General features: G+C 43.5%; 1 protein-coding gene across 1 annotated transcript in view; it reads right to left on the bottom strand.

Moving 5' to 3' along the window:
- LOC118966684 (ubiquitin-like protein 3) overlaps window positions 1-26914 on the bottom strand; it is a 53365-nt gene that overhangs the window by 14585 nt on the left and 11866 nt on the right. The window contains exon 2 of the mRNA XM_036989488.2: window positions 5513-5621. Coding sequence (XP_036845383.1) covers window positions 5513-5621 — 109 coding nt within the window. The remainder of the gene's footprint in view (window positions 1-5512; window positions 5622-26914) is intronic.

The raw sequence follows: 26914 nt of genomic DNA, 5'->3' as shown, positions 1-26914 counted from the left end.
AAATAAAGGTGTTCTCAACTAGCCTACCTGGTTAAATAAAGGTGTTCTCAACTAGCCTACCTGGTTAAATAAAGGTGTTCTCAACTAGCCTACCTGGTTAAATAAAGGTGTTCTCAACTAGCCTACCTGGTTAAATAAAGGTGTTCTCAACTAGCCTACCTGGTTAAATAAAGGTGTTCTCAACTAGCCTACCTGGTTAAATAAAGGTGTTCTCAACTGGCCTACCTGGTTAAATAAAGGTGTTCTCAACTGGCCTACCTGGTTAAATAAAGGTGTTCTCAACTAGCCTACCTGGTTAAATAAAGGTGTTCTCAACTAGCCTACCTGGTTAAATAAAGGTGTTCTCAACTAGCCTACCTGGTTAAATAAAGGTGTTCTCAACTAGCCTACCTGGTTAAATAAAGGTGTTCTCAACTTGCCTACCTGGTTAAATAAAGGTGTTCTCAACTAGCCTACCTGGTTAAATAAAGGTGTTCTCAACTGGCCTACCTGGTTAAATAAAGGTGTTCTCAACTAGCCTACCTGGTTAAATAAAGGTGTTCTCAACTAGCCTACCTGGTTAAATAAAGGTGTTCTCAACTAGCCTACCTGGTTAAATAAAGGTGTTCTCAACTAGCCTACCTGGTTAAATAAAGGTGTTCTCAACTAGCCTACCTGGTTAAATAAAGGTGTTCTCAACTAGCCTACCTGGTTAAATAAAGGTGTTCTCAACTAGCCTACCTGGTTAAATAAAGGTGTTCTCAACTGGCCTACCTGGTTAAATAAAGGTGTTCTCAACTAGCCTACCTGGTTAAATAAAGGTGTTCTCAACTAGCCTACCTGGTTAAATAAAGGTGTTCTCAACTAGCCTACCTGGTTAAATAAAGGTGTTCTCAACTGGCCTACCTGGTTAAATAAAGGTGTTCCCAACTAGCCTACCTGGTTAAATAAAGGTGTTCTCAACTAGCCTACCTGGTTAAATAAAGGTGTTCTCAACTAGCCTACCTGGTTAAATAAAGGTGTTCTCAACTAGACTACCTGGTTAAATAAAGGTGTTCTCAACTAGCCTACCTGGTTAAATAAAGGTGTTCTCAACTAGCCTACCTGGTTAAATAAAGGTGTTCTCAACTACCCTACCTGGTTAAATAAAGGTGTTCTCAACTAGCCTACCTGGTTAAATAAAGGTGTTCTCAACTAGCCTACCTGGTTAAATAAAGGTGTTCTCAACTGGCCTACCTGGTTAAATAAAGGTGTTCTCAACTGGCCTACCTGGTTAAATAAAGGTGTTCTCAACTAGCCTACCTGGTTAAATAAAGGTGTTCTCAACTAGCCTACCTGGTTAAATAAAGGTGTTCTCAACTAGCCTACCTGGTTAAATAAAGGTGTTCTCAACTAGCCTACCTGGTTAAATAAAGGTGTTCTCAACTAGCCTACCTGGTTAAATAAAGGTGTTCTCAACTAGCCTACCTGGTTAAATAAAGGTGTTCTCAACTAGCCTACCTGGTTAAATAAAGGTGTTCTCAACTAGCCTACCTGGTTAAATAAAGGTGTTCTCAACTAGCCTACCTGGTTAAATAAAGGTGTTCTCAACTAGCCTACCTGGTTAAATAAAGGTGTTCTCAACTAGCCTACCTGGTTAAATAAAGGTGTTCTCAACTAGCCTACCTGGTTAAATAAAGGTGTTCTCAACTACCCTACCTGGTTAAATAAAGGTGTTCTCAACTAGCCTACCTGGTTAAATAAAGGTGTTCTCAACTAGCCTACCTGGTTAAATAAAGGTGTTCTCAACTGGCCTACCTGGTTAAATAAAGGTGTTCTCAACTAGCCTACCTGGTTAAATAAAGGTGTTCTCAACTAGCCTACCTGGTTAAATAAAGGTGTTCTCAACTAGCCTACCTGGTTAAATAAAGGTGTTCTCAACTAGCCTACCTGGTTAAATAAAGGTGTTCTCAACTGGCCTACCTGGTTAAATAAAGGTGTTCTCAACTGGCCTACCTGGTTAAATAAAGGTGTTCTCAACTAGCCTACCTGGTTAAATAAAGGTGTTCTCAACTAGCCTACCTGGTTAAATAAAGGTGTTCTCAACTAGCCTACCTGGTTAAATAAAGGTGTTCTCAACTGGCCTACCTGGTTAAATAAAGGTGTTCTCAACCTGCCTACCTGGTTAAATAAAGGTGTTCTCAACCTGCCTACCTGGTTAAATAAAGGTGTTCTCAACTGGCCTACCTGGTTAAATAAAGGTGTTCTCAACCTGCCTACCTGGTTAAATAAAGGTGTTCTCAACTGGCCTACCTGGTTAAATAAAGGTGTTCTCAACTAGCCTACCTGGTTAAATAAAGGTGTTCTCAACTAGCCTACCTGGTTAAATAAAGGTGTTCTCAACTAGCCTACCTGGTTAAATAAAGGTGTTCTCAACTAGCCTACCTGGTTAAATAAAGGTGTTCTCAACTTGCCTACCTGGTTAAATAAAGGTGTTCTCAACTAGCCTACCTGGTTAAATAAAGGTGTTCTCAACTGGCCTACCTGGTTAAATAAAGGTGTTCTCAACTAGCCTACCTGGTTAAATAAAGGTGTTCTCAACTAGCCTACCTGGTTAAATAAAGGTGTTCTCAACTAGCCTACCTGGTTAAATAAAGGTGTTCTCAACTAGCCTACCTGGTTAAATAAAGGTGTTCTCAACTAGCCTACCTGGTTAAATAAAGGTGTTCTCAACTAGCCTACCTGGTTAAATAAAGGTGTTCTCAACTAGCCTACCTGGTTAAATAAAGGTGTTCTCAACTGGCCTACCTGGTTAAATAAAGGTGTTCTCAACTAGCCTACCTGGTTAAATAAAGGTGTTCTCAACTAGCCTACCTGGTTAAATAAAGGTGTTCTCAACTAGCCTACCTGGTTAAATAAAGGTGTTCTCAACTGGCCTACCTGGTTAAATAAAGGTGTTCCCAACTAGCCTACCTGGTTAAATAAAGGTGTTCTCAACTAGCCTACCTGGTTAAATAAAGGTGTTCTCAACTAGCCTACCTGGTTAAATAAAGGTGTTCTCAACTAGACTACCTGGTTAAATAAAGGTGTTCTCAACTAGCCTACCTGGTTAAATAAAGGTGTTCTCAACTAGCCTACCTGGTTAAATAAAGGTGTTCTCAACTACCCTACCTGGTTAAATAAAGGTGTTCTCAACTAGCCTACCTGGTTAAATAAAGGTGTTCTCAACTAGCCTACCTGGTTAAATAAAGGTGTTCTCAACTGGCCTACCTGGTTAAATAAAGGTGTTCTCAACTGGCCTACCTGGTTAAATAAAGGTGTTCTCAACTAGCCTACCTGGTTAAATAAAGGTGTTCTCAACTAGCCTACCTGGTTAAATAAAGGTGTTCTCAACTAGCCTACCTGGTTAAATAAAGGTGTTCTCAACTAGCCTACCTGGTTAAATAAAGGTGTTCTCAACTAGCCTACCTGGTTAAATAAAGGTGTTCTCAACTAGCCTACCTGGTTAAATAAAGGTGTTCTCAACTAGCCTACCTGGTTAAATAAAGGTGTTCTCAACTAGCCTACCTGGTTAAATAAAGGTGTTCTCAACTAGCCTACCTGGTTAAATAAAGGTGTTCTCAACTAGCCTACCTGGTTAAATAAAGGTGTTCTCAACTAGCCTACCTGGTTAAATAAAGGTGTTCTCAACTAGCCTACCTGGTTAAATAAAGGTGTTCTCAACTAGCCTACCTGGTTAAATAAAGGTGTTCTCAACTAGCCTACCTGGTTAAATAAAGGTGTTCTCAACTAGCCTACCTGGTTAAATAAAGGTGTTCTCAACTACCCTACCTGGTTAAATAAAGGTGTTCTCAACTAGCCTACCTGGTTAAATAAAGGTGTTCTCAACTAGCCTACCTGGTTAAATAAAGGTGTTCTCAACTGGCCTACCTGGTTAAATAAAGGTGTTCTCAACTAGCCTACCTGGTTAAATAAAGGTGTTCTCAACTAGCCTACCTGGTTAAATAAAGGTGTTCTCAACTAGCCTACCTGGTTAAATAAAGGTGTTCTCAACTAGCCTACCTGGTTAAATAAAGGTGTTCTCAACTGGCCTACCTGGTTAAATAAAGGTGTTCTCAACTGGCCTACCTGGTTAAATAAAGGTGTTCTCAACTAGCCTACCTGGTTAAATAAAGGTGTTCTCAACTAGCCTACCTGGTTAAATAAAGGTGTTCTCAACTAGCCTACCTGGTTAAATAAAGGTGTTCTCAACTGGCCTACCTGGTTAAATAAAGGTGTTCTCAACCTGCCTACCTGGTTAAATAAAGGTGTTCTCAACCTGCCTACCTGGTTAAATAAAGGTGTTCTCAACTGGCCTACCTGGTTAAATAAAGGTGTTCTCAACCTGCCTACCTGGTTAAATAAAGGTGTTCTCAACTGGCCTACCTGGTTAAATAAAGGTGAAATAAAAAAATATAAAATAATAAATAAAAATGTAGTTCCAAGGTATCCGTGTAGTTTCCTGGTATCATGTGTAGTTTCCTGGTATCCGTGTAGTTTCCTGGTATCATGTGTAGTTTCCTGGTATCCGTGTAGTTTCCTGGTATCATGTGTAGTTTCCTGGTATCCGTGTAGTTTCCTGGTATCATGTGTAGTTTCCTGGTATCCGTGTAGTTCCAAGGTATCCGTGTAGTTTCCTGGTATCATGTGTAGTTTCCTGGTATCCGTGTAGTTTCCCGGTATCATGTGTAGTTCCAAGGTATCTGTGTAGTTTCCTGGTATCACGTGTAGTTTACTGGTGTCATATGTGTAGAAATTTTGCATCCTCATTTTGTCACATTTATTTCACGAGATAATTTTTTCACGTCGCTTTTACATGTTGTCAAATGTTATTACATTAAATTCACTTAAGATCACATGTGATCACGTGATCAAGTGATCAAGGGTCACCCATTGGCCAGTTGTAATGTGTGTCTGTGAGGCAGGGCCGGCCCTGGGCATAAGCGACATAAGGGGCTTTATAAAACACATTTAATAAATGTGTAGAATCTGACTAAATTTGTTATAAATTGCTACATTTTCTCTGCGCCCCATGGCAAAATGTGTAGAATCTGACTAAATTTGTTATAAATTGCTACATTTCTCTCCGCCGCATGGCAAAATGTGTAGAATCTGACTAAATGTGTTTATAAATTGCTACATTTCTCTCCGCCACATGGCAAAATGTGTAGAATCTGACGAAATGTGTTTATAAATTGCTACATTTCTCTCCGCCACATGGCAAAATGTGTAGAATCTGACGAAATGTGTTTATAAATTGCTACATTTCTCTCCGCCACATGGCAAAATGTGTAGAATCTGACGAAATGTGTTTATAAATTGCTACATTTCTCTCCGCCACATGGCAAAATGTGTAGAATTGCAGGAAATTAACAATTGTTTTTCTTCTTCTCCGCAGCCAAGAGGGGGACCACTAAAATATTTCACCTGCAAGATGGGCGCCTCCCTCCCAAACCAAATCTTATTTAGGGCCCCCAAAAAGATAGAGCTGGCCTTGCTGTGAGGCGTCACTCACCCATTGGCCAGTTGTCGTAAACGTGTTTGGCGATGTCTGCGGCCGAGTCGTTGGGGGAGAACAGGAACTCTTTCGTCTTCCCACTGACCAGGATGAGACGTAGGTTCATCTGAAACACACAAGGGGAGAGGAAGGGGTGAGGAGCTGCCACACAAACAGACCAGGCGGAGAAGAAATCACTTTAAAGCACACTATCAAATCAGCTTATAGCTCATAGCCTGAGAGAGCCCTGCAACACACACACACACACACACACACACACACACAATTGTGACAATTTTTCTCTCTCACACACACACACAGGTACACACATAGCACTACAGGAATTTACAAACAATACAATCTCTCTCTCACAAACACACACACACACACACACAGTACAAGTACACACTGCTATATGATCACAACAAGCAGATCATGAAAGATGAAATTAATACTTTCAATATCGCCACACACACACACACACACACAGGAAACCAGGCTGTGTTTATGAACTCTTATTAAAAAAAAAGGTATTGTTCACTAGGGTAGAATTTTTTTTTTTTTTAAATACGCAATGTACCTTCAGAGATACACACATAATCTCACATGGTACTGTTCGCTAACCTGAAGGGCACATGTATGGATTATTTCTTAAAATCCACCCAAAACCTCATTACTATAATTTACAGCGTTAATCACAGGAGGCTGCTGAGTGGAGGACGGACTCATAGTAATGTTTCATACCCTTCCACCCATTCCACTCCAGTCATTACCACGAGCCCTGTCCTCCGTTCCACCCATTCCACTCCAGTCATTACCACGAGCCCTGTCCTCCATTCCACTGATTCCACTCCAGTCATTACCACGAGCCCTGTCCTCCATTCCACCCATTCCACTCCAGTCATTACCACGAGCCCTGTCCTCCATTCCACTGATTCCACTCCAGTCATTAAAACGAGCCCTGTCCTCCATTCCACTGATTCCACTCCAGTCATTACCACGAGCCCTGTCCTCCATTCCACTGATTCCACTCCAGTCATTACCACGAGCCCTGTCCTCCATTCCACCCATTCCACTCCAGTCATTACCACGAGCCCTGTCCTCCATTCCACTGATTCCACTCCAGTCATTAAAACGAGCCCTGTCCTCCATTCCACTGATTCCACTCCAGTCATTACCACGAGCCCTGTCCTCCAGTCCACCCATTCCACTCCAGTCATTACCACGAGCCCCGTCCTCCATTCCACTGATTCCACTCCAGTCATTACCACGAGCCCCGTCCTCCATTCTACCCATTCCACTCCAGTCATTACCACGAGCCCTGTCCTCCATTCCACTGATTCCACTCCAGTCATTACCACGAGCCCTGTCCTCCATTCCACTGATTCCACTCCAGCCATTACCACGAGCCCTGTCCTCCATTCCACTCCAGCCATTACCACGAGCCCCGTCCTCCATTCTACCCATTCCACTCCAGTCATTACCACGAGCCCTGTCCTCCATTCCACTGATTCCACTCCAGCCATTACCACGAGCCCTGTCCTCCGTTCCACCCATTCCACCCCAGTCATTACCACGAGCCCTGTCCTCCATTCTACCCATTCCACTCCAGTCATTACCACGAGCCCTGTCCTCCATTCCACTGATTCCACTCCAGTCATTACCACGAGCCCCGTCCTCCATTCCACTGATTCCACTCCAGTCATTACCACGAGCCCTGTCCTCCAGTCCACCCATTCCACTCCAGTCATTACCACGAGCCCCGTCCTCCATTCCACTGATTCCACTCCAGTCATTACCACGAGCCCCGTCCTCCGTTCCACCCATTCCACCCCAGTCATTACCACGAGCCCTGTCCTCCATTCTACCCATTCCACTCCAGTCATTACCACGAGCCCTGTCCTCCATTCCACTGATTCCACTCCAGTCATTACCACGAGCCCCGTCCTCCATTCCACTGATTCCACTCCAGTCATTACCACGAGCCCTGTCCTCCAGTCCACCCATTCCACTCCAGTCATTACCACGAGCCCCGTCCTCCATTCCACTGATTCCACTCCAGTCATTACCACGAGCCCTGTCCTCCAGTCCACCCATTCCACTCCAGTCATTACCACGAGCCCCGTCCTCCATTCCACTGATTCCACTCCAGTCATTACCACGAGCCCCGTCCTCCATTCCACTGATTCCACTCCAGTCATTACCACGAGCCCTGTCCTCCATTCCACTGATTCCACTCCAGCAATTACCACGAGCCCCGTCCTCCATTCCACTGATTCCACTCCAGCCATTACCACGAGCCCTGTCCTCCAGTCCACCTATTCCACTCCAGTCATTACCACGAGCCCCGTCCTCCATTCCACTGATTCCACTCCAGTCATTACCACGTGCCCTGTCCTCCATTCCACTGATTCCACTCCAGTCATTACCACGAGCCCTGTCCTCCAGTCCACCCATTCCACTCCAGTCATTACCACGAGCCCCGTCCTCCATTCCACTGATTCCACTCCAGTCATTACCACGAGCCCCATCCTCCATTCCACCTATTCCACTCCAGTCATTAACACGAGCCCTGTCCTCCATTCCACCCATTCCACTCCAGTCATTACCACGAGCCCCATCCTCCATTCCACTGATTCCACTCCAGCCATTACCACGAGCCCCGTCCTCCCTGATTAAGGTGCCACCAGCGTCCCGTGCTGTTAAAATAACACTACAATAGAACAGATGTTTCCTTTTGTCGTTAGAATAAGGTTGGTAACACAAATCTGTTGCAGCTCAAGTCGATTACAAAGTCCCACAATGCAATGCTCTCTCTAGGGGCTGGCTGGGTAGCTAGCGACACACAATAGCCACCAAAGATAATATCTGCATGTGAAGTAGCTAGTTAGCTGTAAAATGGGCTAAACAAACTGCACTCTCTCGCCACTGACTTGTTAAATAAAAGGTCAAATAAAAAAGACAATAATAAAACATAAACATTTAAAATATAATATAATATAAAATATAATATATATATAAAATATAATATATACATAAAATATAAAAATAAAACATTTTTAACCTGCCTCACAGACGCATGAAATGCACCCTGGACTGAAGAGCCAGATAAATAGGAGAAATGTGTTAGACCCTCTGTTAAATTACACATTTTTCCAGGTAGGAATATCGCAAAAAATATAAACAATGGCTCTGATTCAGATATGTTGGATTAAATGACACATTTCGGATGAATCCATTCAGTTGTGCAACTGACTAGGTATCCCCCGCCCCCCTTTCCCTTTCTGTTGTACAACTGACTAGGTACCCCCCCCCCCCCTTTCCCTTTCTGTTGTACAACTGACTAGGTATCCCCCCCTTCCCTTTCTGTTGTACAACTGACTAGGTATCCCCCCCTTCCCTTTCTGTTGTACAACTGACTAGGTATCCCCCCCTTCCCTTTCTGTTGTACAACTGACTAGGTATCCCCCCCTTCCCTTTCTGTTGTACAACTGACTAGGTATCCCCCCCTTCCCTTTCTGTTGTACAACTGACTAGGTATCCCCCCCTTCCCTTTCTGTTGTACAACTGACTAGGTATCCCCCCTTTCTGTTCTACAACTGACTAGGTATCCCCCCCCTTCCCTTTCTGTTGTACAACTGACTAGGTACCCCCCCCTTCCCTTTCTGTTGTACAACTGACTAGGTACCCCCCCCCCCCCCCCTTTCCCTTTCATTCGAGAGATGACAACCTCCTGAGTTATGAGGTCGGCCAGTGTTGAAATCTGACGTCTGAAGGACGTTTTTTCAAAAAATATAAAAAATATACTGAACAAAAAATATATAAAAGATAAAACAATTTCAAAGATTTTACTAAGTTACAGTTCATATAAAGGAAATCAGTCGATAAAAATGAATTATTTCGCGCCGACGTGGGTGGGGCCTGTTAGGGCATAGGTCAACCCACTGTGGAGCAAGGCCCAGCCAATCAGAATGAGTATTTCCTCACAAAAGGGCTTTATTACAGACTCATCATTGCGTTGTGTGGCAAAACTGCACATTTTAGTGTGGCCTTTTATTGTCCCCAGCACAAGGTGCACCTGTGTAATGATCATACTGTTTAATCAGCTTCTTGATATGCCACACCTGTCAGGTGGATGGATTATCTTCACAAAGGTGAAATGCTCACTAACAGGGATGTAAACACTTTTGTGCCTGAAATTTGAGAGGAATAAGCTTATTTTTTTGTGTGCGTACAGAACATTCCTGGGATCTTTTATTTCAGCTCATTAAACATAAAACACTTTACATGTTGAGTTTAAAAAACAAATCTGGTGTAGAACTAGTAAATCATGCAGTACAGTCAAAAAAATATTTTGATATTTCTGTTCAGTGTAGTCAGAGTGACTATATGCTACGTCACACCACATGTTCAGTGTAGTGAGAGTGACTTTGTATCATGGCACAATATTTTTTTTATATAAAAAGGTACAATCATACCCTCATAGTACGGTGAAGGTTCAATTCTGTTTCTCAGGATACAAATGTATCTTGATGGTCTGTACCCTTGCTTATCAGAAAAGGAAGCAGGAAATCCTGTCTAAGATTCCTGGAAACAGGAGGGAATAAGCAGGAAATCCTGTCTGTAATATTCCTGGAAACGGGAGGGAATAAACAGGAAATCCTGTCTCTAATATTCCTGGAAACAGGAGGGAATACACAGGAAATCCTGTCTGTAATATTCCTGGAAACAGGAGGGAATAACCAGGAAATCCTGTCTGTAATATTCCTGGAAACAGGAGGGAATAACCAGGAAATCCTGTCTGTAATATTCCTGGAAACGGGAGGGAATAACCAGGAAATCCTGTCTGTAATATTCCTGGAAACAGGAGGGAATAACCAGGAAATCCTGTCTGTAATATTCCTGGAAACGGGAGGGAATAACCACGAAATCCTGTCTGTAATATTCCTGGAAACGGGAGGGAATAAACAGGAAATCCTGAGTTTAACAACCAATCAATTCATTCAAACTGGAAGAAGTAAAGCAACACTAAATCTACCATTAATAAAAAATAAAGTTTATTATTATTATTATTTATTAAATATGGTTTATTTAACTAAAGTTACTTTGAAAAAGTAATTCACTACATCCAAACTACGTGGTGAAAACTTTTCATATCTAAATCTGAATTGGAAAGATTACAAATTGCAAGGTCAGATCGGTCTGGAGTCAGATGGTAATAGGAAGAACAGATCAGTCTGGAGTCAGATGGTAATAGGAAGAACAGATCAGTCTGGAGTTAGATGGTAATAGGAAGAACAGATCAGTCTGGAGTCAGATTGTAATAGGAAGAACAGATCAGTCTGGAGTCAGGTGTTAATAGGAAGAACAGATCAGTCTGGAGTTAGATGGTAATAGGAAGAACATATCAGTCTGGAGTCAGATTGTAATAGGAAGAACAGATCAGTCTGGAGTCAGGTGGTAATAGGAAGAACAGATCAGTCTGTAGTTAGATGGTAATAGGAAGAGCAGATCGGTCTGGAGTCAGATGGTAATAGGAAGAACATATCAGTCTGGAGTCAGATTATAATAGGAAGAACAGATCAGTCTGGAGTGAGGTGTTGACACCGTGTAATTCAGTCTATTACACACAACAACTGTTTCAAGTAAGAATTATGCAGGTTTGATGGCGGAAAATAATGGGAATTCTTGCCTAAGACACCGGAGCTCCAAGGCATGCATCGAAATAGCTAAACAGCTAACTTCGAACCAATATGGTGTGGTGGCGGTGTATTCTAGGGGCTTATGGTTGGGAACAGGAAAACGGAACATTAGAGACTGATTGACATGCTCTCTCTAACTCTCCCTATCTCTCTCTCTCTCCCCCTCTCCCTCCCTCTCTCTCTCCCTCTCTCTCATGTACAGTATGTCCTCTTGTGATTGTGTTATTTCATCGGATGTTATCTGATACTCTTCTGCTTTGACAATGCATTTCCTGCCAATAAAGCTTTATTAAAGATAAGAGCGTGAGAGAGAGAGAGAGGGATAGAGAACCAGAAACAGGGATAAAGAGAGAGTCACAGAGAGAGGGATAGAGAACCAGAAACAGGGATAGAGAGAGAGAGGGATAGAGAACCAGAAACAGGGATAAAGAGAGTCACAGAAAGAGGGATAGACAACCAGAAACAGGGATAGAGCGAGAGAGGGATAGAGAACCAGAAACAGGGATAGAGAGAGAGAGGGATAGAGAACCAGAAACAGGGATAGAGAGAGAGAGGGATAGAGAACCAGAAACAGGGATAAAGAGAGTCACAGAGAGGGGGGGAGCAAAAGAGAAAAAAAAGATGGAGAGAGAGAGAGGGGAAAAAGAGAGGGGGAGAAGTCATTGCAGATTCTCTCTTTCGGTAACCATGGGGTTTCCACGGTGTTACTATGGCACGTCACCATGACAACAGCCGGTGCAATGGTGAGTTGCTGACCTGGTAACACCTACAACACAGAGCAACCTGGATACCTATTTGTCCCTTCTCCTCCTACCTCACACTTGGCTTCTGTCTCTCACTCTCGTTCTTCCTTCTCTCACCGTGCTCTTTCTCCAATCATCTAGTTTTAAACTCTACTGCTGTTCTCCCTCGCAGGCTCCCCCTTGCTTTTCATTATTTCTCTCTATCCCTCAGATTTTTCTGTACCTCCTTTTCTCTCTCTCTCTCTCTCCCTTGTGGCTCCCTCTCCTTCCCTGAAGGCAGGCCTCTTCTCCCTCTCCTTCCCTGAAGGCAGGCCTCTTCTCGCTCTCATTTTCTCTCTTCCTCGTGGCTCCCTCTCCTTCCCTGAAGGCAGGCCTCTTCTCCCTCTCCTTTTCTCTCTCTCTCCCTCGTGGCTCCCTCTCCTTCCCTGAAGGCAGGCCTCTTCTCTCTCTCCTTTTCTCTCTCCCTCATGGCTCCCTCTCCTTCCCTGAAGGCAGGCCTCTTCTCTCTCTCTCCTTTTCTCTCTCCCTCGTGGCTCCCTCTCCTTCCTTGAAGGCAGGCCTCTTCTCCCTCTCCTTCTCTCTCTCTACCTCAGGGGACTCCATCCCCCTCTTTTCTTTCTTCCACAGAGGGAATATTAGAACTTCTGAGGACCCTTTTTTTCTCAATTTCCACCTGAATGACGTGCCCAAAGTAAACTGCTTGTTGCTCAGGCCCTGAAGCCAGGATATGCATATAATTGGTACCATTGGAAGGAAAACACTGAAGTGTGTAGTGGTAAAGTAATGTAGGATAATATAACACAATAGATATGGTAAGAAAAAAAATCTAAAGAAAAACCAACCAGATGTCTTTTTTGAGAGAGAGACCATCCTCTTCGAATGGCAAATATGAGGCAAGTATAATTTTGAAAATAGCTCCCTGGATGCAATTACTATGGCTTCCACCGGGTGTCAGCAGTCTATGATCAAGATTTCAGGCTTGTAACATCAAAAACGAAGAAGAAATATCAGTTTTAGAACAGGGACACAGTCTTGGAAATTTGTGTTTTGGCTCGACATGAAGACAAGATGCACCTGTTAAAATGGGTTTCCTATTGAACATACTTCTTTCAGTAAGAAAAATTATAGTTTGATTACATTTTAGGGATCTGAGGAGTAAATAGAAACGTATTTTGAGATTTTCAGATTCCTTTCTCTGCATGCTGAAAGACTGGATGACTCAAATCGATGGCGCCAACTAAACAGACTTTTTGGGAGATAAAGAAGGATTTTATCTAACAAAACGGCACTACATGTTATAACTGGGACCCTTTGGATGGCAAATCAGAGGAAGACTTTCAAAAAGTAACTGAATATTTAATCGCTATTTGTGAATGTATTAAACCTGTGCCGATGGAAAAATATTTTGATGTGGGGCGCGGGCCTCAAACAATCGCATGGCATGTTTTCACTGTAATAGCTACTGTATATTCGGACAGAGCAGTTAGATTAACAATAATTTAACCTTTCAACCGATATAAGACACTTGTATGTATCTAAATGTTTACTATCTATAATATCTATGATTATGCCAGCGGGACACCTAGCCGTGACTGTAGGAGGTGGTAATGAGGAGTCACAGTCAGGTGAGGGAAATCTATTCCATGACTGACTATCTACCTAAACCAACCAGCAGCTGGGGAGAAGGGAGCAGCACTCACCGCTTGAATTACTTGTACAGTGAGTGTAATGATAATAATTACTTATACATAGTGTACAATAATGATAACGCCTTTTAATCCTTGACTAATATACAGCGAGGCTTTTCCCCCTGTGATTTAAAGCACGTTCGGAAAGTTTTCAGACCTCGTGACTTTTTCCACATTTTGTTACGTTACAACCTTATTCTGAATTGGATTAGATTGTTTTTTCCCTATCATCAATCAACACACAATACCCCCATAATGACATCACAATACCCCATAATGACATCACAATACCCCATAATGACATCACAATACCCCCATAATGACATCACAATACCCCATAATGACATCACAATACCCCATAATGACACCACAATACCCCATACTGACATCACAATACCCCATAATGACATCACAATACCACATAATGACAAATGCAAAAACATGTTTTTGCAATGTTATTAAGAATAAAAAACTGAAATATCACATTTACCTAAGTATTCAGACCCTTTACTCAGTACTTTGTTGAAGCACCTTTGGCAGCGATTAACAGCCTCGAGTCTTCTTGGGTATGACGCTACAAGCTTGGCACACCTGTATTTGGGGAGTTTCTCCCATTCTTCTCTGCAGATCCTCTCAAGATCTGTCAGGTTGGATGAGGAGTGTCACTGCACAGCTATTTTCAGGTCTCTCCAGAGATGTTTGATTGGGTTCAAGTCCGGAGTCTGGCTGGGCCACTCAAGGACATTCAGAGACTTGTCCCGAAGCCACTCCTGCGTTGTCTTGTCTGTGTGCTTAGGGTCGTTGTGCTGTTGGAAGGTGAACCTTCACCCCAGTCTGAGGTCCTGAGTGCTCTGGAGCAGGTTTTCATCAAGGCTATCTCTGTATTTTGCTCTGTTAATCTTTTCCCTCGATCCTGACTCGTCTCCCAGTCCCTGCATCTGAAAAACATGCCCACAGCATGATGCTGCCACCACCATAATGATTTCCTCCAGATGTGATGCATCAGAGAATCTTGTTTCTCATGGTCTGAGGGTCCTTTAGGTGCCTTTTGGCAAATTCCAAGTGGGCTGTTGTTTTGGTACCATTTCCCAAGTGGGAAATGTTTTGGTACCCTTCCCCAGATCTGTGCCTCGACACAATCCTGTCTCGGAGCTCGACGGACAATTCCTTCAACCTGATGGCTTGGTTTTTGCTCTGACATGCACTGTCAACTGTGGGACTTTATATAGACAGGTGTGTACCTTTCCAAATCATGTCCAATCAATTGAATTTACCACAGATGGACTCCAATCCTAGTTGTAGAAACATCTCTGGGATGATCAATGGAAACAGGATGTACCTGACCTTGTGTCTCACAATAAGGGTGCACTGCTGGATACAGCCAGGAACACCTGCATTTCACTGTGTGTGTGTGTGTGTGTGTGTGTGTGTGTGTGTGTGTGTGTGTGTGTGTGTGTGTGTGTGTGTGTGTGTGTGTGTGTGTGTGTGTGTGTGTGTGTGTGTGTGTGTGTGTACATTAGAGAAACAGTGCAATACTCTTCTAACAGTAAACACAATGAAGAGGAAGCTGACTGTGTAAATACAGGTTTTATGTTTACCATCTCTGACCTAGAAAAACTGTGAGAGAGAGAGACAGAGAGAGAGAGACAGAGAGGCAGAGATACAGAGAGACAGAGAGACAGAGAGACAGACAGAGAGAGAGACAGAGAGACAGCGAGACAGAGACAGCGAGACAGAGAGACAGAGAGAGACAGAGAGAGACACAGAGAGACAGACAGAGACAGAGAGACAGACAGAGACAGAGAGACAGACAGAGACAGAGAGAGAGAGACAGAGAGACAGAGAGACAGAGACAGAGACAGAGAGAGAGAGACAGAGAGACAGAGAGACAGAGAGAGAGAGAGAGACAGAGAGAGAGAGACAGAGAGAGAGACAGACAGAGAGAGAGAGACAGACAGACAGACAGACACCGATTAGGATCTAGCTAAAAATACTTGAATCAGTCATAGAGCCCATTGCCCTTTATGGTTGTGAGGTCTGGGGTCCGCTCACCAACCAAGAATTCACAAAATGGGACAAACACCAAATTGAGACTCTGCACGCAGAATTCTGCAAAAATATCCTCCGTGTACAACGTAGAACACCAAATAATGCATGCAGAGCAGAATTAGGCCGATACCCACTAATTATCAAAATCCAGAAAAGAGCCATTAAATTCTACAACCACCTAAAAGGAAGTGATTCACAAACCTTCCATAACAAAGCCATCACCTACAGAGAGATGAACCTGGAGAAAAGTCCCCTAAGCAAGCTGGTCCTGGGGCTCTGTTCACAAACACAAACACACCCTACAGAGCCCCAGGACAACAGCACAATTAGACCCAACCAAATCATGAGAAAACAAAAAGATAATTACTTGACACATTGGAAAGAATTAACAAAAAAACTGAGCAAACTAGAATGCTATTTGGCCCTAAACACAGAGCACACAGTGGCAGAACACCTGACCAAATACAGCAAAATCTCACGTCGTTTCCCAGCAGTCAAATTCCACAAACACAAAACTGGAACTACTTCCATAGGTGGCAGTATACGATAGACATTACGATGTTGAGCTTCTGTGAGGCTTTAGTAACGAGACACGAGGGGTATATAGCCTCCACATTGACTCTGTACCGGTACCCCTGTATATAGCCTCCACATTGACTCTGTACCGTAATACCCTGTATATAGCCTCCACATTGACTCTGTACCGTAATACCCTGTATATAGTCTCCACATTGACTCTGTACTGTAACACCCTGTATATAGCCTCCACATTGACTCTGTACCAGGTACCCCTGTATATAGCCTCCACATTGACTCTGTACCATAACACCCTTTATATAGCCTCCACATTGACTCTGTACCGGTACCCCCCTGTATATAGCCTCCACATTGACTCTGTACCGGTACCCCCCTGTATATAGCCTCCACATTGACTCTGTACCGTAATACCCTGTATATAGCCTCCACATTGACTCTGTACCGGTACCCCCCTGTATATAGCCTCCACATTGACTCTGTACCGGTACCCCCCTGTATATAGCCTCCACATTGACTCTGTACCAGGTACCCCTGTATATAGCCTCCACATTGACTCTGTACCGGTACCCCCTGTATATAGCCTCCACATTGACTCTGTACCAGGTACCCCTGTATATAGCCTCCACATTGACTCTGTACCGGTACCCCCTGTATATAGCCTCCACATTGACTCTGTACCGTAATACCCTGTATATAGCCTCCACATTGACTCTGTACCGGTACCCCCTGTATATAGCCTCCACATTGACTCTGTACCGGTACCCCCTGTATATAGCCTCCACATTGACTCTGTACCGGTACCTCCTGTATATAGCCTCCACATTGACTCTGTACCGGTACCTCCTGTATATAGCCTCCACATTGACTCTGTACTGGTACCCCCTGAGGTGTAAGCGGAAGGTGTAGGCGGGAGGTGAAGGAGGGAGGTGTAGGGGGGAGGTGTAGGAGGTGAAGGCGGGAGGTGAAGGCGGGAGGTGAAGGAGGGAGGTGAAGGAGGGAGGTGTAGGAGGGAGGTGTAGGAGGGAGGTGTAGGGGGGAGGTGTAGGGGGGAGGTGAAGGCGGGAGGTGAAAGCGGGAGGTGAAAGCGGGAGGTGTAGGAGGGAGGTGAAGGCGGGAGGTGTAGGAGGGAGGTGAAAGAGGGAGGTGAAAGCGGGAGGTGAAGGCGGGAGGAAGAGAAGCAGCAGTTAGGCCCATTATTTATCCCTTCGGCCCCGAATCGAACTACCTTGCAAATAACATTTAAAATGTATGGATTTGTAGTTTTAAAAACAAGTTTAAAAAATGCAACAACGAGCAAACTGCCAAAACACCTGAGTGAGGAAGCGGTGGACCCAAGCTAGCAAAAGGAGAAAGGTACGGACGGCTGTTGTAAGATGAAAAAATGTTTCAAGATTAAATGAACGACAGCATTGTTCTTTGTACTTCATGGCACAAACCCACTAAATGTTCTCTCTGCTATCGCACGGAAAGCGGTACCCGGAGCGCCAAGTCTAGGTCCAAAAAGGCTTCTAAACAGCTTCTACCCCCAAGACGTAAGACTCCTGAACATCTAATTAAATGGCTACCCAGACTATTTGCATTGCCCCCCCCCCCACCCCCCCCCCCACCCCCACGCTGCTGCTACTCTCTGTTATTATCTATGCATAGTCACTTTAATAACTCTACCTACATGTACATTTTACCTGAATTTCCTCGACACCAGTGTCCCCTGCACATTGACTCTGTACCGTAATACCCTGTGTATAGTCTCCACATTGACTCTGTACCGTAATACCCTGTATATAGCCTCCACATTGACTCTGTACCGGTACCCCCTGTATATAGTCTCCACATTGACTCTGTACCGTAACACCCTGTATATAGTCTCCACATTGACTCTGTACCAGTACCCCCCTGTATATAGCCTCCACATTGACTCTGTACCGGTACACCCTGTATATAGCCTCCACATTGACTCTGTACCGGTACCCCCTGTATATAGCCTCCACATTGACTCTGTACCGGTACACCCTGTATATAGCCTCCACATTGACTCTGTACCGGTACCCCCTGTATATAGCCTCCACATTGACTCTGTACCGGTACCCCCTGTATATAGCCTCCACATTGACTCTGTACCGGTACACCCTGTATATAGCCTCCACATTGACTCTGTACCAGTACCCCCCTGTATATAGCCTCCACATTGACTCTGTACCGGTACACCCTGTATATAGCCTCCACATTGACTCTGTACCGGTACCCCCTGTATATAGCCTCCACATTGACTCTGTACCGGTACACCCTGTATATAGCCTCCACATTGACTCTGTACCGGTACCCCCTGTATATAGCCTCCACATTGACTCTGTACCGGTACCCCCTGTATATAGCCTCCACATTGACTCTGTACCGGTACACCCTGTATATAGCCTCCACATTGACTCTGTACCGGTACACCCTGTATATAGCCTCCACATTGACTCTGTACCGTAACACCCTGTATATAGCCTCCACATTGACTCTGTACCGGTACCCCCCTGTATATAGTCTCCACATTGACTCTGTACCGGTACCCCCTGTATATAGCCTCCACATTGACTCTGTACCGTAACACCCTGTATATAGCCTCCACACTGACTCTGTACCGGTACCCCCTGTATATAGCCTCCACATTGACTCTGTACCGGTACCCCCTGTATATAGCCTCCACATTGACTCTGTACCGTAACACCCTGTATATAGCCTCCACACTGACTCTGTACCGGTACCCCCCTGTATATAGCCTCCACATTGACTCTGTACCGGTACCCCCCTGTATATAGCCTCCACATTGACTCTGTACCGGTACCCCCCTGTATATAGCCTCCACATTGACTCTGTACCGTAATACCCTGTATATAGCCTCTACATTAACTCTGTACCGGTACCCCCTGTATATAGCCTCCACATTGACTCTGTACCAGTACCCCCTGTATATAGCCTCCACATTGACTCTGTACCGGTACCCCCCTGTATATAGCCTCCACATTGACTCTGTACCGGTACCCCCTGTATATAGCCTCCACATTGACTCTGTACCGTAATACCCTGTATATAGCCTCCACATTGACTCTGTACCAGTACTCCCCTGTATATAGTCTCCACATTGACTCTGTACCGGTACCCCCTGTATATAGCCTCCACATTGACTCTGTACCAGTACCCCCTGTATATAGCCTCCACATTGACTCTGTACCGTAACACCCTGTATATAGCCTCCACACTGACTCTGTACCGGTACCCCCTGTATATAGCCTCCACATTGACTCTGTACCGGTACCCCCTGTATATAGCCCTGTATATAGTAATCTCATGCCACTAGATATATAAAATAAAAATCATAATTACAAGCCCTTTTTTTGCTTTCTACATTTGACACATGTACCGGTTGCCCCCTGTATATAGCCATTTGATTTGAAGAAGTGTGCTTGTTTTAAAAAATGTAAAAAAAAAATCAATACCTAATACATAGAGTGAGAAACACCCACCTGACAACAAAAAAAATACAATTCAGCAATTTACTGCTTTGCTGAACGGACAGCTGGTGTTCAGAAGGACCTCTGTTGCAGACACATTGACTTGAGGATCTTAGCTACGCAGACATACTGAAAGAGTGCTGTTTTTATTTGTGTGTCTTCAGTCTTCCGCTAAAATAATGTATGATGACTTCAGTAACAAAGATGTTATTTTTGAAGCAAATAAAAGGAACTACAACTACTATCGGACAACAATAATAAGGAGGGTTGAAGACATAGGAAAAGATATGAGGCTAATCTCACCGGCTCGGCGTTTCTGCATAGCATTGGAAAGCTCAGCTATATTCAAATGTACTGGACTATCAGAAGCTTCTAAAGCCGTGACATCATTTTTCTGGAATTTTCCAAGCTGTTTAAAGGCACAGTCAACTCTGCGTATGTAAACTTCTGACCCACTGGAATTGTGATACCGGGAATTATAAGTGAAATAATCTGTCTGTAAACAATTGTTGGAATGAATGACTTGTGTCGTGCACAGAGTAGATGTCCTAACCGACTTGCCAAAACTATAGTTTGTTTACAAGACGTTTGTGGAGTGGTTGAAAAACGAGTTTTAATGACTCCAACCTGAGTGTAAACTTCTGACTTCAACTGCATCTCTATAATCGTATCACATTAAGAGACCACACCACTGCTCTCTGTATAGGCAACTCATTAACAATGCACAGAGAGAAGCCATACCACTGCTCTCTATATAGGCAACTCATTAACAATGCACATAGAGAAGTCATACCACTGCTCTCTATATAGGCAACTCATTAACAATGCACATAGAGAAGTCATACCACTGCTCTCTATATAGGCAACTCATTAACAATGCACATAGAGAAGTCATACCACTGCTCTCTATATAGGCAACTCATTAACAATGCACAGAGAGAAGTCATACCACTGCTCCACACCCTTTCAGAAGAAGGTATGCTGCTCTTGGACTGTAGCACCAGTTGTTACACTACACCTTTGTGTAATGTAATGTACTGTGATGTAATGTACTGTGATGTATTGTACTGTGATGTATTGTACTGTGATGTACTGTACTGTGATTATATAACTTGTTATATTTGGGGCAAATTCAACACAACACATCACTGAGTGCCACACTCCATATTTTCAATCATAGTTGTGGCTGCATCATGTTATGGGTATGCTTGTAATTGTTAAGGACGGGGGAGTTTTGAGGATAAAAAGATACAGAATGGAGCTAAGCACAGGCAAAACCTGGAGGGAAACCTGATTCATTCTGCTTTCGACCAAACACTGGGAGATGATTTCACCTTTCAGCAGGACAATAACCTAAAACTCAAGGCCAAATCTACACTGGAGTTGGTTACCAAGACGACAGTGAATGTTTTACTTAAATCTACTTTAATCTGTGGCAAGACCTGAAAATTGTTGTATAGCAATGATCAACAACCAATTTGACAGAGCTTGAAGAATTTAAAAAATAATTATAATGGGAAAATGTTGCACAATCCAAGTGTGGAAAACCCTTAGAGACTCACAGCTGTAATCGCTACCTAAGGCGCTACCTAATTAACTTTTAACAAGGCACACCTGTTAACTGAAATGCATTCTAGGTGACTACCTCATGAAGCTGGTTGAGAGAATGCCAAGACTGTGCAAAGCTGTCATCAAGGCAAAGGGGTGGCTACTTTGAAGAATCTCAAATATAAAATATATTTAGCTTTGTTTAACACTTTTTTGGTTACTACATGATTCCACATATGTTATTTCATCGTTGTGATGTATTCGCGATGATTCTACAACGTAGAAAATAGTAAAAAAATATATATATATAAACCATTGAATGAGTAGATGTGTCCCAAACGTTTAACTGGCACTCTACGTAAATGAGAGATTTCTATATTTCATTTTCAATTAATTTGCTAAAATGTAAAAAAAATAAAAAAAACGTTTTCACTTTGTCATTTTCCGGGTAATGTGTGTAGATGGGTGAGAAAAAAATAATATAGAATCCATTTTAAATTCCGTCTTTAACGCAACAAATGAAGAACAAGTAAAGGGGTGTGAAGACTTCCTGAAGGCACTGTATGGAAGGAAGGAAGGAAGGAAGGAAGGAAGGAAGGAAGGAAGGAAGGAAGGAAGGAAGGAAAGGGAAACAAGGGAGAACACATCATCTGTCATCTTCTTTAATACACTCATCCATCCATCCATCTGTCCGTTCTCTATCACCTCACACAGGAAAGTCATCCCCTCTCACCTGTCTATCCCCTCTCTCCTCTCATCTGCCCTTTCCCTCTCTCCTCTCATGTGCCCTTCCCCTCTCTCCTCTCATCTGCCCTTCCCCTCTCCCCTCTCATCTGCCCTTCCCCTCTCTCCTCTCATCTGCCCTTCCCCTCTCTCCTCTCTGACAGAAAGCAGTCATCCATTCGTCACTATTCCTCATCCCCTCTTTACTATGCTCATTTGTCCTATTACTCTTGTCAGCCATCCCTCGTTCCTATCAGATAGATTCCATCTCTCCTCATCGCTCTTCTCTCACACACACACACACACACACACAGGTACAGAGTGCCATACAGCTGAGCCTCAACATTGACAGTACCTCACACAGGCTAATAATAACAGGTTAACTAGTCAGGACACAGTGTGCTTTCAGACCAGCCTACTCTACACAGAATTAATTAGGGGAGGAGAGAAGAGAGAGGGATGGACAGAGAGAGAAGAGAGAGGGATGGAGAAGGGAAGAGAGAGGGATGGAGAGAGAAGAGAGAGTGATGAAGAGAGAAGAGAGAGCGGGATGGAGAGAGAAGAGAGAGAAGGATGGGAGAGAGATGGAAAGAGAAGAGGGTGGGAGAGAGAAGAGGGTGGGAGAGAGAAGAGCGAGAGAGGGATGGAGAGAGAAGAGAGCGTGATGAAGAGAGAAGAGAGAGCGGGATGGAGAGAGAAGAGAGAGAGAAGGATGGGAGAGAGATGGAAAGAGAAGATGGTGGGAAAGAGAAGAGCGAGAGAGGGTTGGAGAGAGAAGAGAGAGTGATGGAGAGAGAAGAGAGAGTGGGATGGAGAGAGAAGAGAGAGAGAAGGATGGGAGAGAGATGGAAAGAGAAGAGGGTGGGAGAGAGAAGGGGGTGGGAGAGAGAAGAGCGAGAGAGGGATGGAGAGAGAAGAGAGAGGGATGGGAGAGATAAGAGAGAGGGATGGAGAGAGAAGAGAGAGGGATGGGAGAGATAAGAGAGAGTGATGGAGAGAGAAGAGAGAGCGGGATGGAGAGAGAAGAGAGAGAGAAGGATGGGAGAGAGATGGAAAGAGAAGAGGGTGGGAGAGAGAAGAGAGAGGGATGGGAGAGATAAGAGCGTGGGATGGAGATAGAAGAGAGAGGGATGGAGAGAGAAGAGAGAGGGATGGGAGAGATAAGAGCGTGGGATGGAGAGAGAAGAGAGAGGGATGGGAGAGATAAGAGCGTGGGATGGAGAGAGAAGAGAGTGGGATGGAGAAGTAACCCAGCGCTGGTGGACAGAACTCGTTGGGTTTATTTTGACCCAGCTAGTGGGGTTATTTGGATTATCCAAACATGGGTTAATTTTACTATTGTATCAGTTGGTATTTTTTTTACCATCATTTGGGTTGACCTAGCAGCTGTTTTTTTTAGGAGGTGTGGCCCATTAGGGGTGCGGCTTTTGGATAGTTATTCTTGGCCATCCGTGAGAGTAAATGTCATTCCTGTTCATCATGTTCAATTGGTACACCGCAAATTAAACTTTTCCTTTAATATTTTTTACACATTACATATTATAATATAAAGTTCACATTACTATTATTTATATATTCCAACATTGAGATAAATGTTAAGATACTTAACAGGCATTTTACACAAATGACTGATGATTGGCTGAAAGAAATTGATACAAATATTCTGGGATAGGGCTGGCTGATATGGCATAAAAATCATATCTCCATTTTTTTTTTAAACTTATTCACGATAAATATAAATAGATTTTTATTTTTTTATTCTCTAAATAAGCATTGTTGAACAATTAAATGTCAAACACACTGCATTTCAAACAGTCAGCAATAATTGAATGAATTCTGGGATGAAATAGTTATAACAACACTATGATACACTTAATATAAGCCTTCCACAACCATAAGATAGATAATAAGATGGGTTTATTTTGACCCAGCTAAGATAATCCTTTAATTATTTTATCAAAATAGTTGTAACGGCTATTTTTTTGTTGCAATAATCTTTTTGTTGATCTTGTCTGTCTTTGAAAAAAGCCTTTTTTTTGGTTACACATTTAACTAGAACCATGTATAATGCTGATTCACTAATAATCACTCATTTCTTGTAGCAGGCATTAGTATATAGAAAATAAACAGAGGTCTCATCAACAATCTCTCAAGCCCACGAAGCTAGTGATTAGCCAGCTAATCTTTGTATTGGATCTATTTGCTAACATGGATGAACGGTTAAAATATATATATATATTATTTTTTTACTCCCCAATTTCGTGGTATCTAATTGTTAGTAGTTACTATCTTGTATCATCGCTACAACTCCCGTACGGGCTCGGGAGAGACGGAGGTCATGCGTTCTCCGATACACAACCCAACCAAGCCGCACTGCTTCTTAACACAGCGCGATCCAACCCGGAAGCCAGCCGTAACCAATGTGTCGGAGGAAACAAGGACATCCCTGCTGGCCAAACCCTCCCTAACCCGGACGACGCTAGGCCAATTGTGCATCGCCCCATGGACCTCCCGGTCGCGGCCGGTTACGACAGAGCCTGGGCACGAATCCAGAGTCTGGTGGCTAACACTGCGATACAGAGCCCTAGACCACTGCACCACCCGGGAGGGCGAAAAGTTTAATTTTTATGAATACACCATCATGTCTGTATTCAACTGTTTGAATAACATGTTAAGCCTTGTCAACTTGAGATGTTGAAATCAAGTGTCCTACCTGATTTCTCAGAATGAGAACGAGTTGCCAGTTGCTTATTGCACATTTAAATAAAACACAGACTAGACAGCTAGGATAACAGTCTTTGGCTAAAACGCTGCCAATGTCGACACGAACTGAGCATTCATTTTCCATCATCAGTGTTTTTTGATACTCTCGTTTTAGTAGTGTCTGCTCTGCGTACAATTTGAGTAGTTGAGCTATAAAAAGTTAGACAAGTTAACTCTGTTACAGTAAAATAATGTCTCCATTTGTTTTGGTGTCCATATGACCGATTTTTGGGGGGACCAAACCTCAAATGCAAATAACGAGTTGAAACCGCTTGTCAGAGAGAAAGATGTGATCTCTCAACTAGTGTGAGAAGCAAGGGGAGGGGCTTGGTGTGTTTGTAAACCATAGAGGAAGAGGCGAAGCGAGAGGTTTCACTTTAGCAAAAAATCTGTCCAAAATAAGGCCAATGCGTTTCTATGGGTTTATTTTGAACCTAAGCTTGTCGCCTGCCTTCCCGCCATTGGGACAACGACTACCGTTGTTAGAGCGGAGATGTGCATCTTGTCATTATATACAGATCTCTGGTGTAAATGAGAAGGTGCACAGGACAGAGGAGTGAAGGAGACGAGCATCTTGTCATTATATACAGACCTCTGGTGTAAATGAGAAGGTGCAGAGGGCAGAGGAGTGAAGGAGATGAGCATCTTGTCATTATATACGGATCTCTGGTATAAATGAGAAGGTGCACAGGACAGAGGAGGGAAGGAGACGAGCATCTTGTCATTATATACAGATCTCTGGTATAAATGAGAAGGTGCACAGGACAGAGGAGTGAAGGAGACAAGCATCTTGTCATTATATACAGATCTCTGGTGTAAATGGGAAGGTGCACAGGACAGAGGAGTGAAGGAGACGAGCATCTTGTCATTATATACAGATCTCTGGTGTAACTGGGAAGGTGCACAGGACAGAGGAGTGAAGGAGACGAGCATCTTGTCATTATATACAGATCTCTGGTGTAAATGAGAAGGTGCACAGGACAGAGGAGTGAAGGAGACGAGACCAAAAAGATCAGAACAAGCGGACATAAACACTTATAAAAACGATACAGTCATTTGGAATATTGCGCAAAAACATAAATTAGAATGAATCTAATTCATTCGGATATCGCCCAGCCCTATTCTGGGAGCTGTTTATTAGACTTCAGTGCAACTTTTGACATTATCAATAATAATCTGCTGTTTAAAAAAAATGTATGTGTTATGGCTTTACATCCTGTGCCATATCGTGGATTCAGAGTTACCTGTCTAAAAGAACACAGAGGGTGGAAGAGAGATGGAGATACTGTAGGAGGAAGAGAGGAAGAGAGATGAGATACTGTAAGAGGAAGGGAGGAAGAGAGATGGAGATACTGTAGGAGGAAGAGAGGAAGAGAGATGGAGATACTATAGGAGGAAGAGAGATGGAGATACTGTAGGAGGAAGAGAGATGGAGATACTGTAGGAGGAAGAGAGATGGAGATAATGTAGGAGGAAGAGAGATGGAGATACTGTAGGAGGAAGAGAGATGGAGATACTGTAGGATGAAGAGAGATGGAGATACTGTAGGAGGAAGAGAGATGGAGATACTGTAGGAGGAAGAGAGATGGAGATACTGTAGGAGGAAGAGAGATGGAGATACTGTAGGATGAAGAGAGATGGAGATACTGTAGGAGGAAGAGAGATGGAGATACTGTAGGAGGAAGAGAGATGGAGATACTGTAGGAGGAAGAGAGGAAGAGAGATGGAGATACTGTAGGAGGAAGAGAGGAAGAGAGATGGAGATACTGTAGGAGGAAGAGAGATGGAGATACTGTAGGAGGAAGAGAGATGGAGATACTGTAGGAGGAAGAGAGGAAGAGAGATGGAGATACTGTAGGAGGAAGAGAGGAAGAGAGATGGAGATACTGTAGGAGGAAGAGAGGAAGAGAGATGGAGATACTGTAGGAGGAAGAGAGGAAGAGAGATGAGATACTGTAGGAGGACGAGAGGAAGAGAGATGGAGATACTGTAGGAGGAAGAGAGGAAGAGAGATGGAGATACTGTAGGAGGACGAGAGGAAGAGAGATGGAGATACTGTAGGAGGAAGAGAGGAAGAGAGATGGAGATACGGTAGGAGGAAGAGATATGGAGATACTGTATGAGGAAGAGAGGAAGAGAGATGGAGATACTGTAGGAGGAAGAGAGATTG

Source organism: Oncorhynchus mykiss, chromosome 10, assembly GCF_057628025.1.
Source record: "Oncorhynchus mykiss isolate SJ-2025 chromosome 10, ASM5762802v1, whole genome shotgun sequence".
Classification (NCBI taxonomy): Eukaryota; Metazoa; Chordata; class Actinopteri; order Salmoniformes; family Salmonidae; genus Oncorhynchus; species Oncorhynchus mykiss.
Note: the sequence above shows the minus strand (reverse complement) of the source record. Positions and strands in the feature narration are given on the sequence as shown.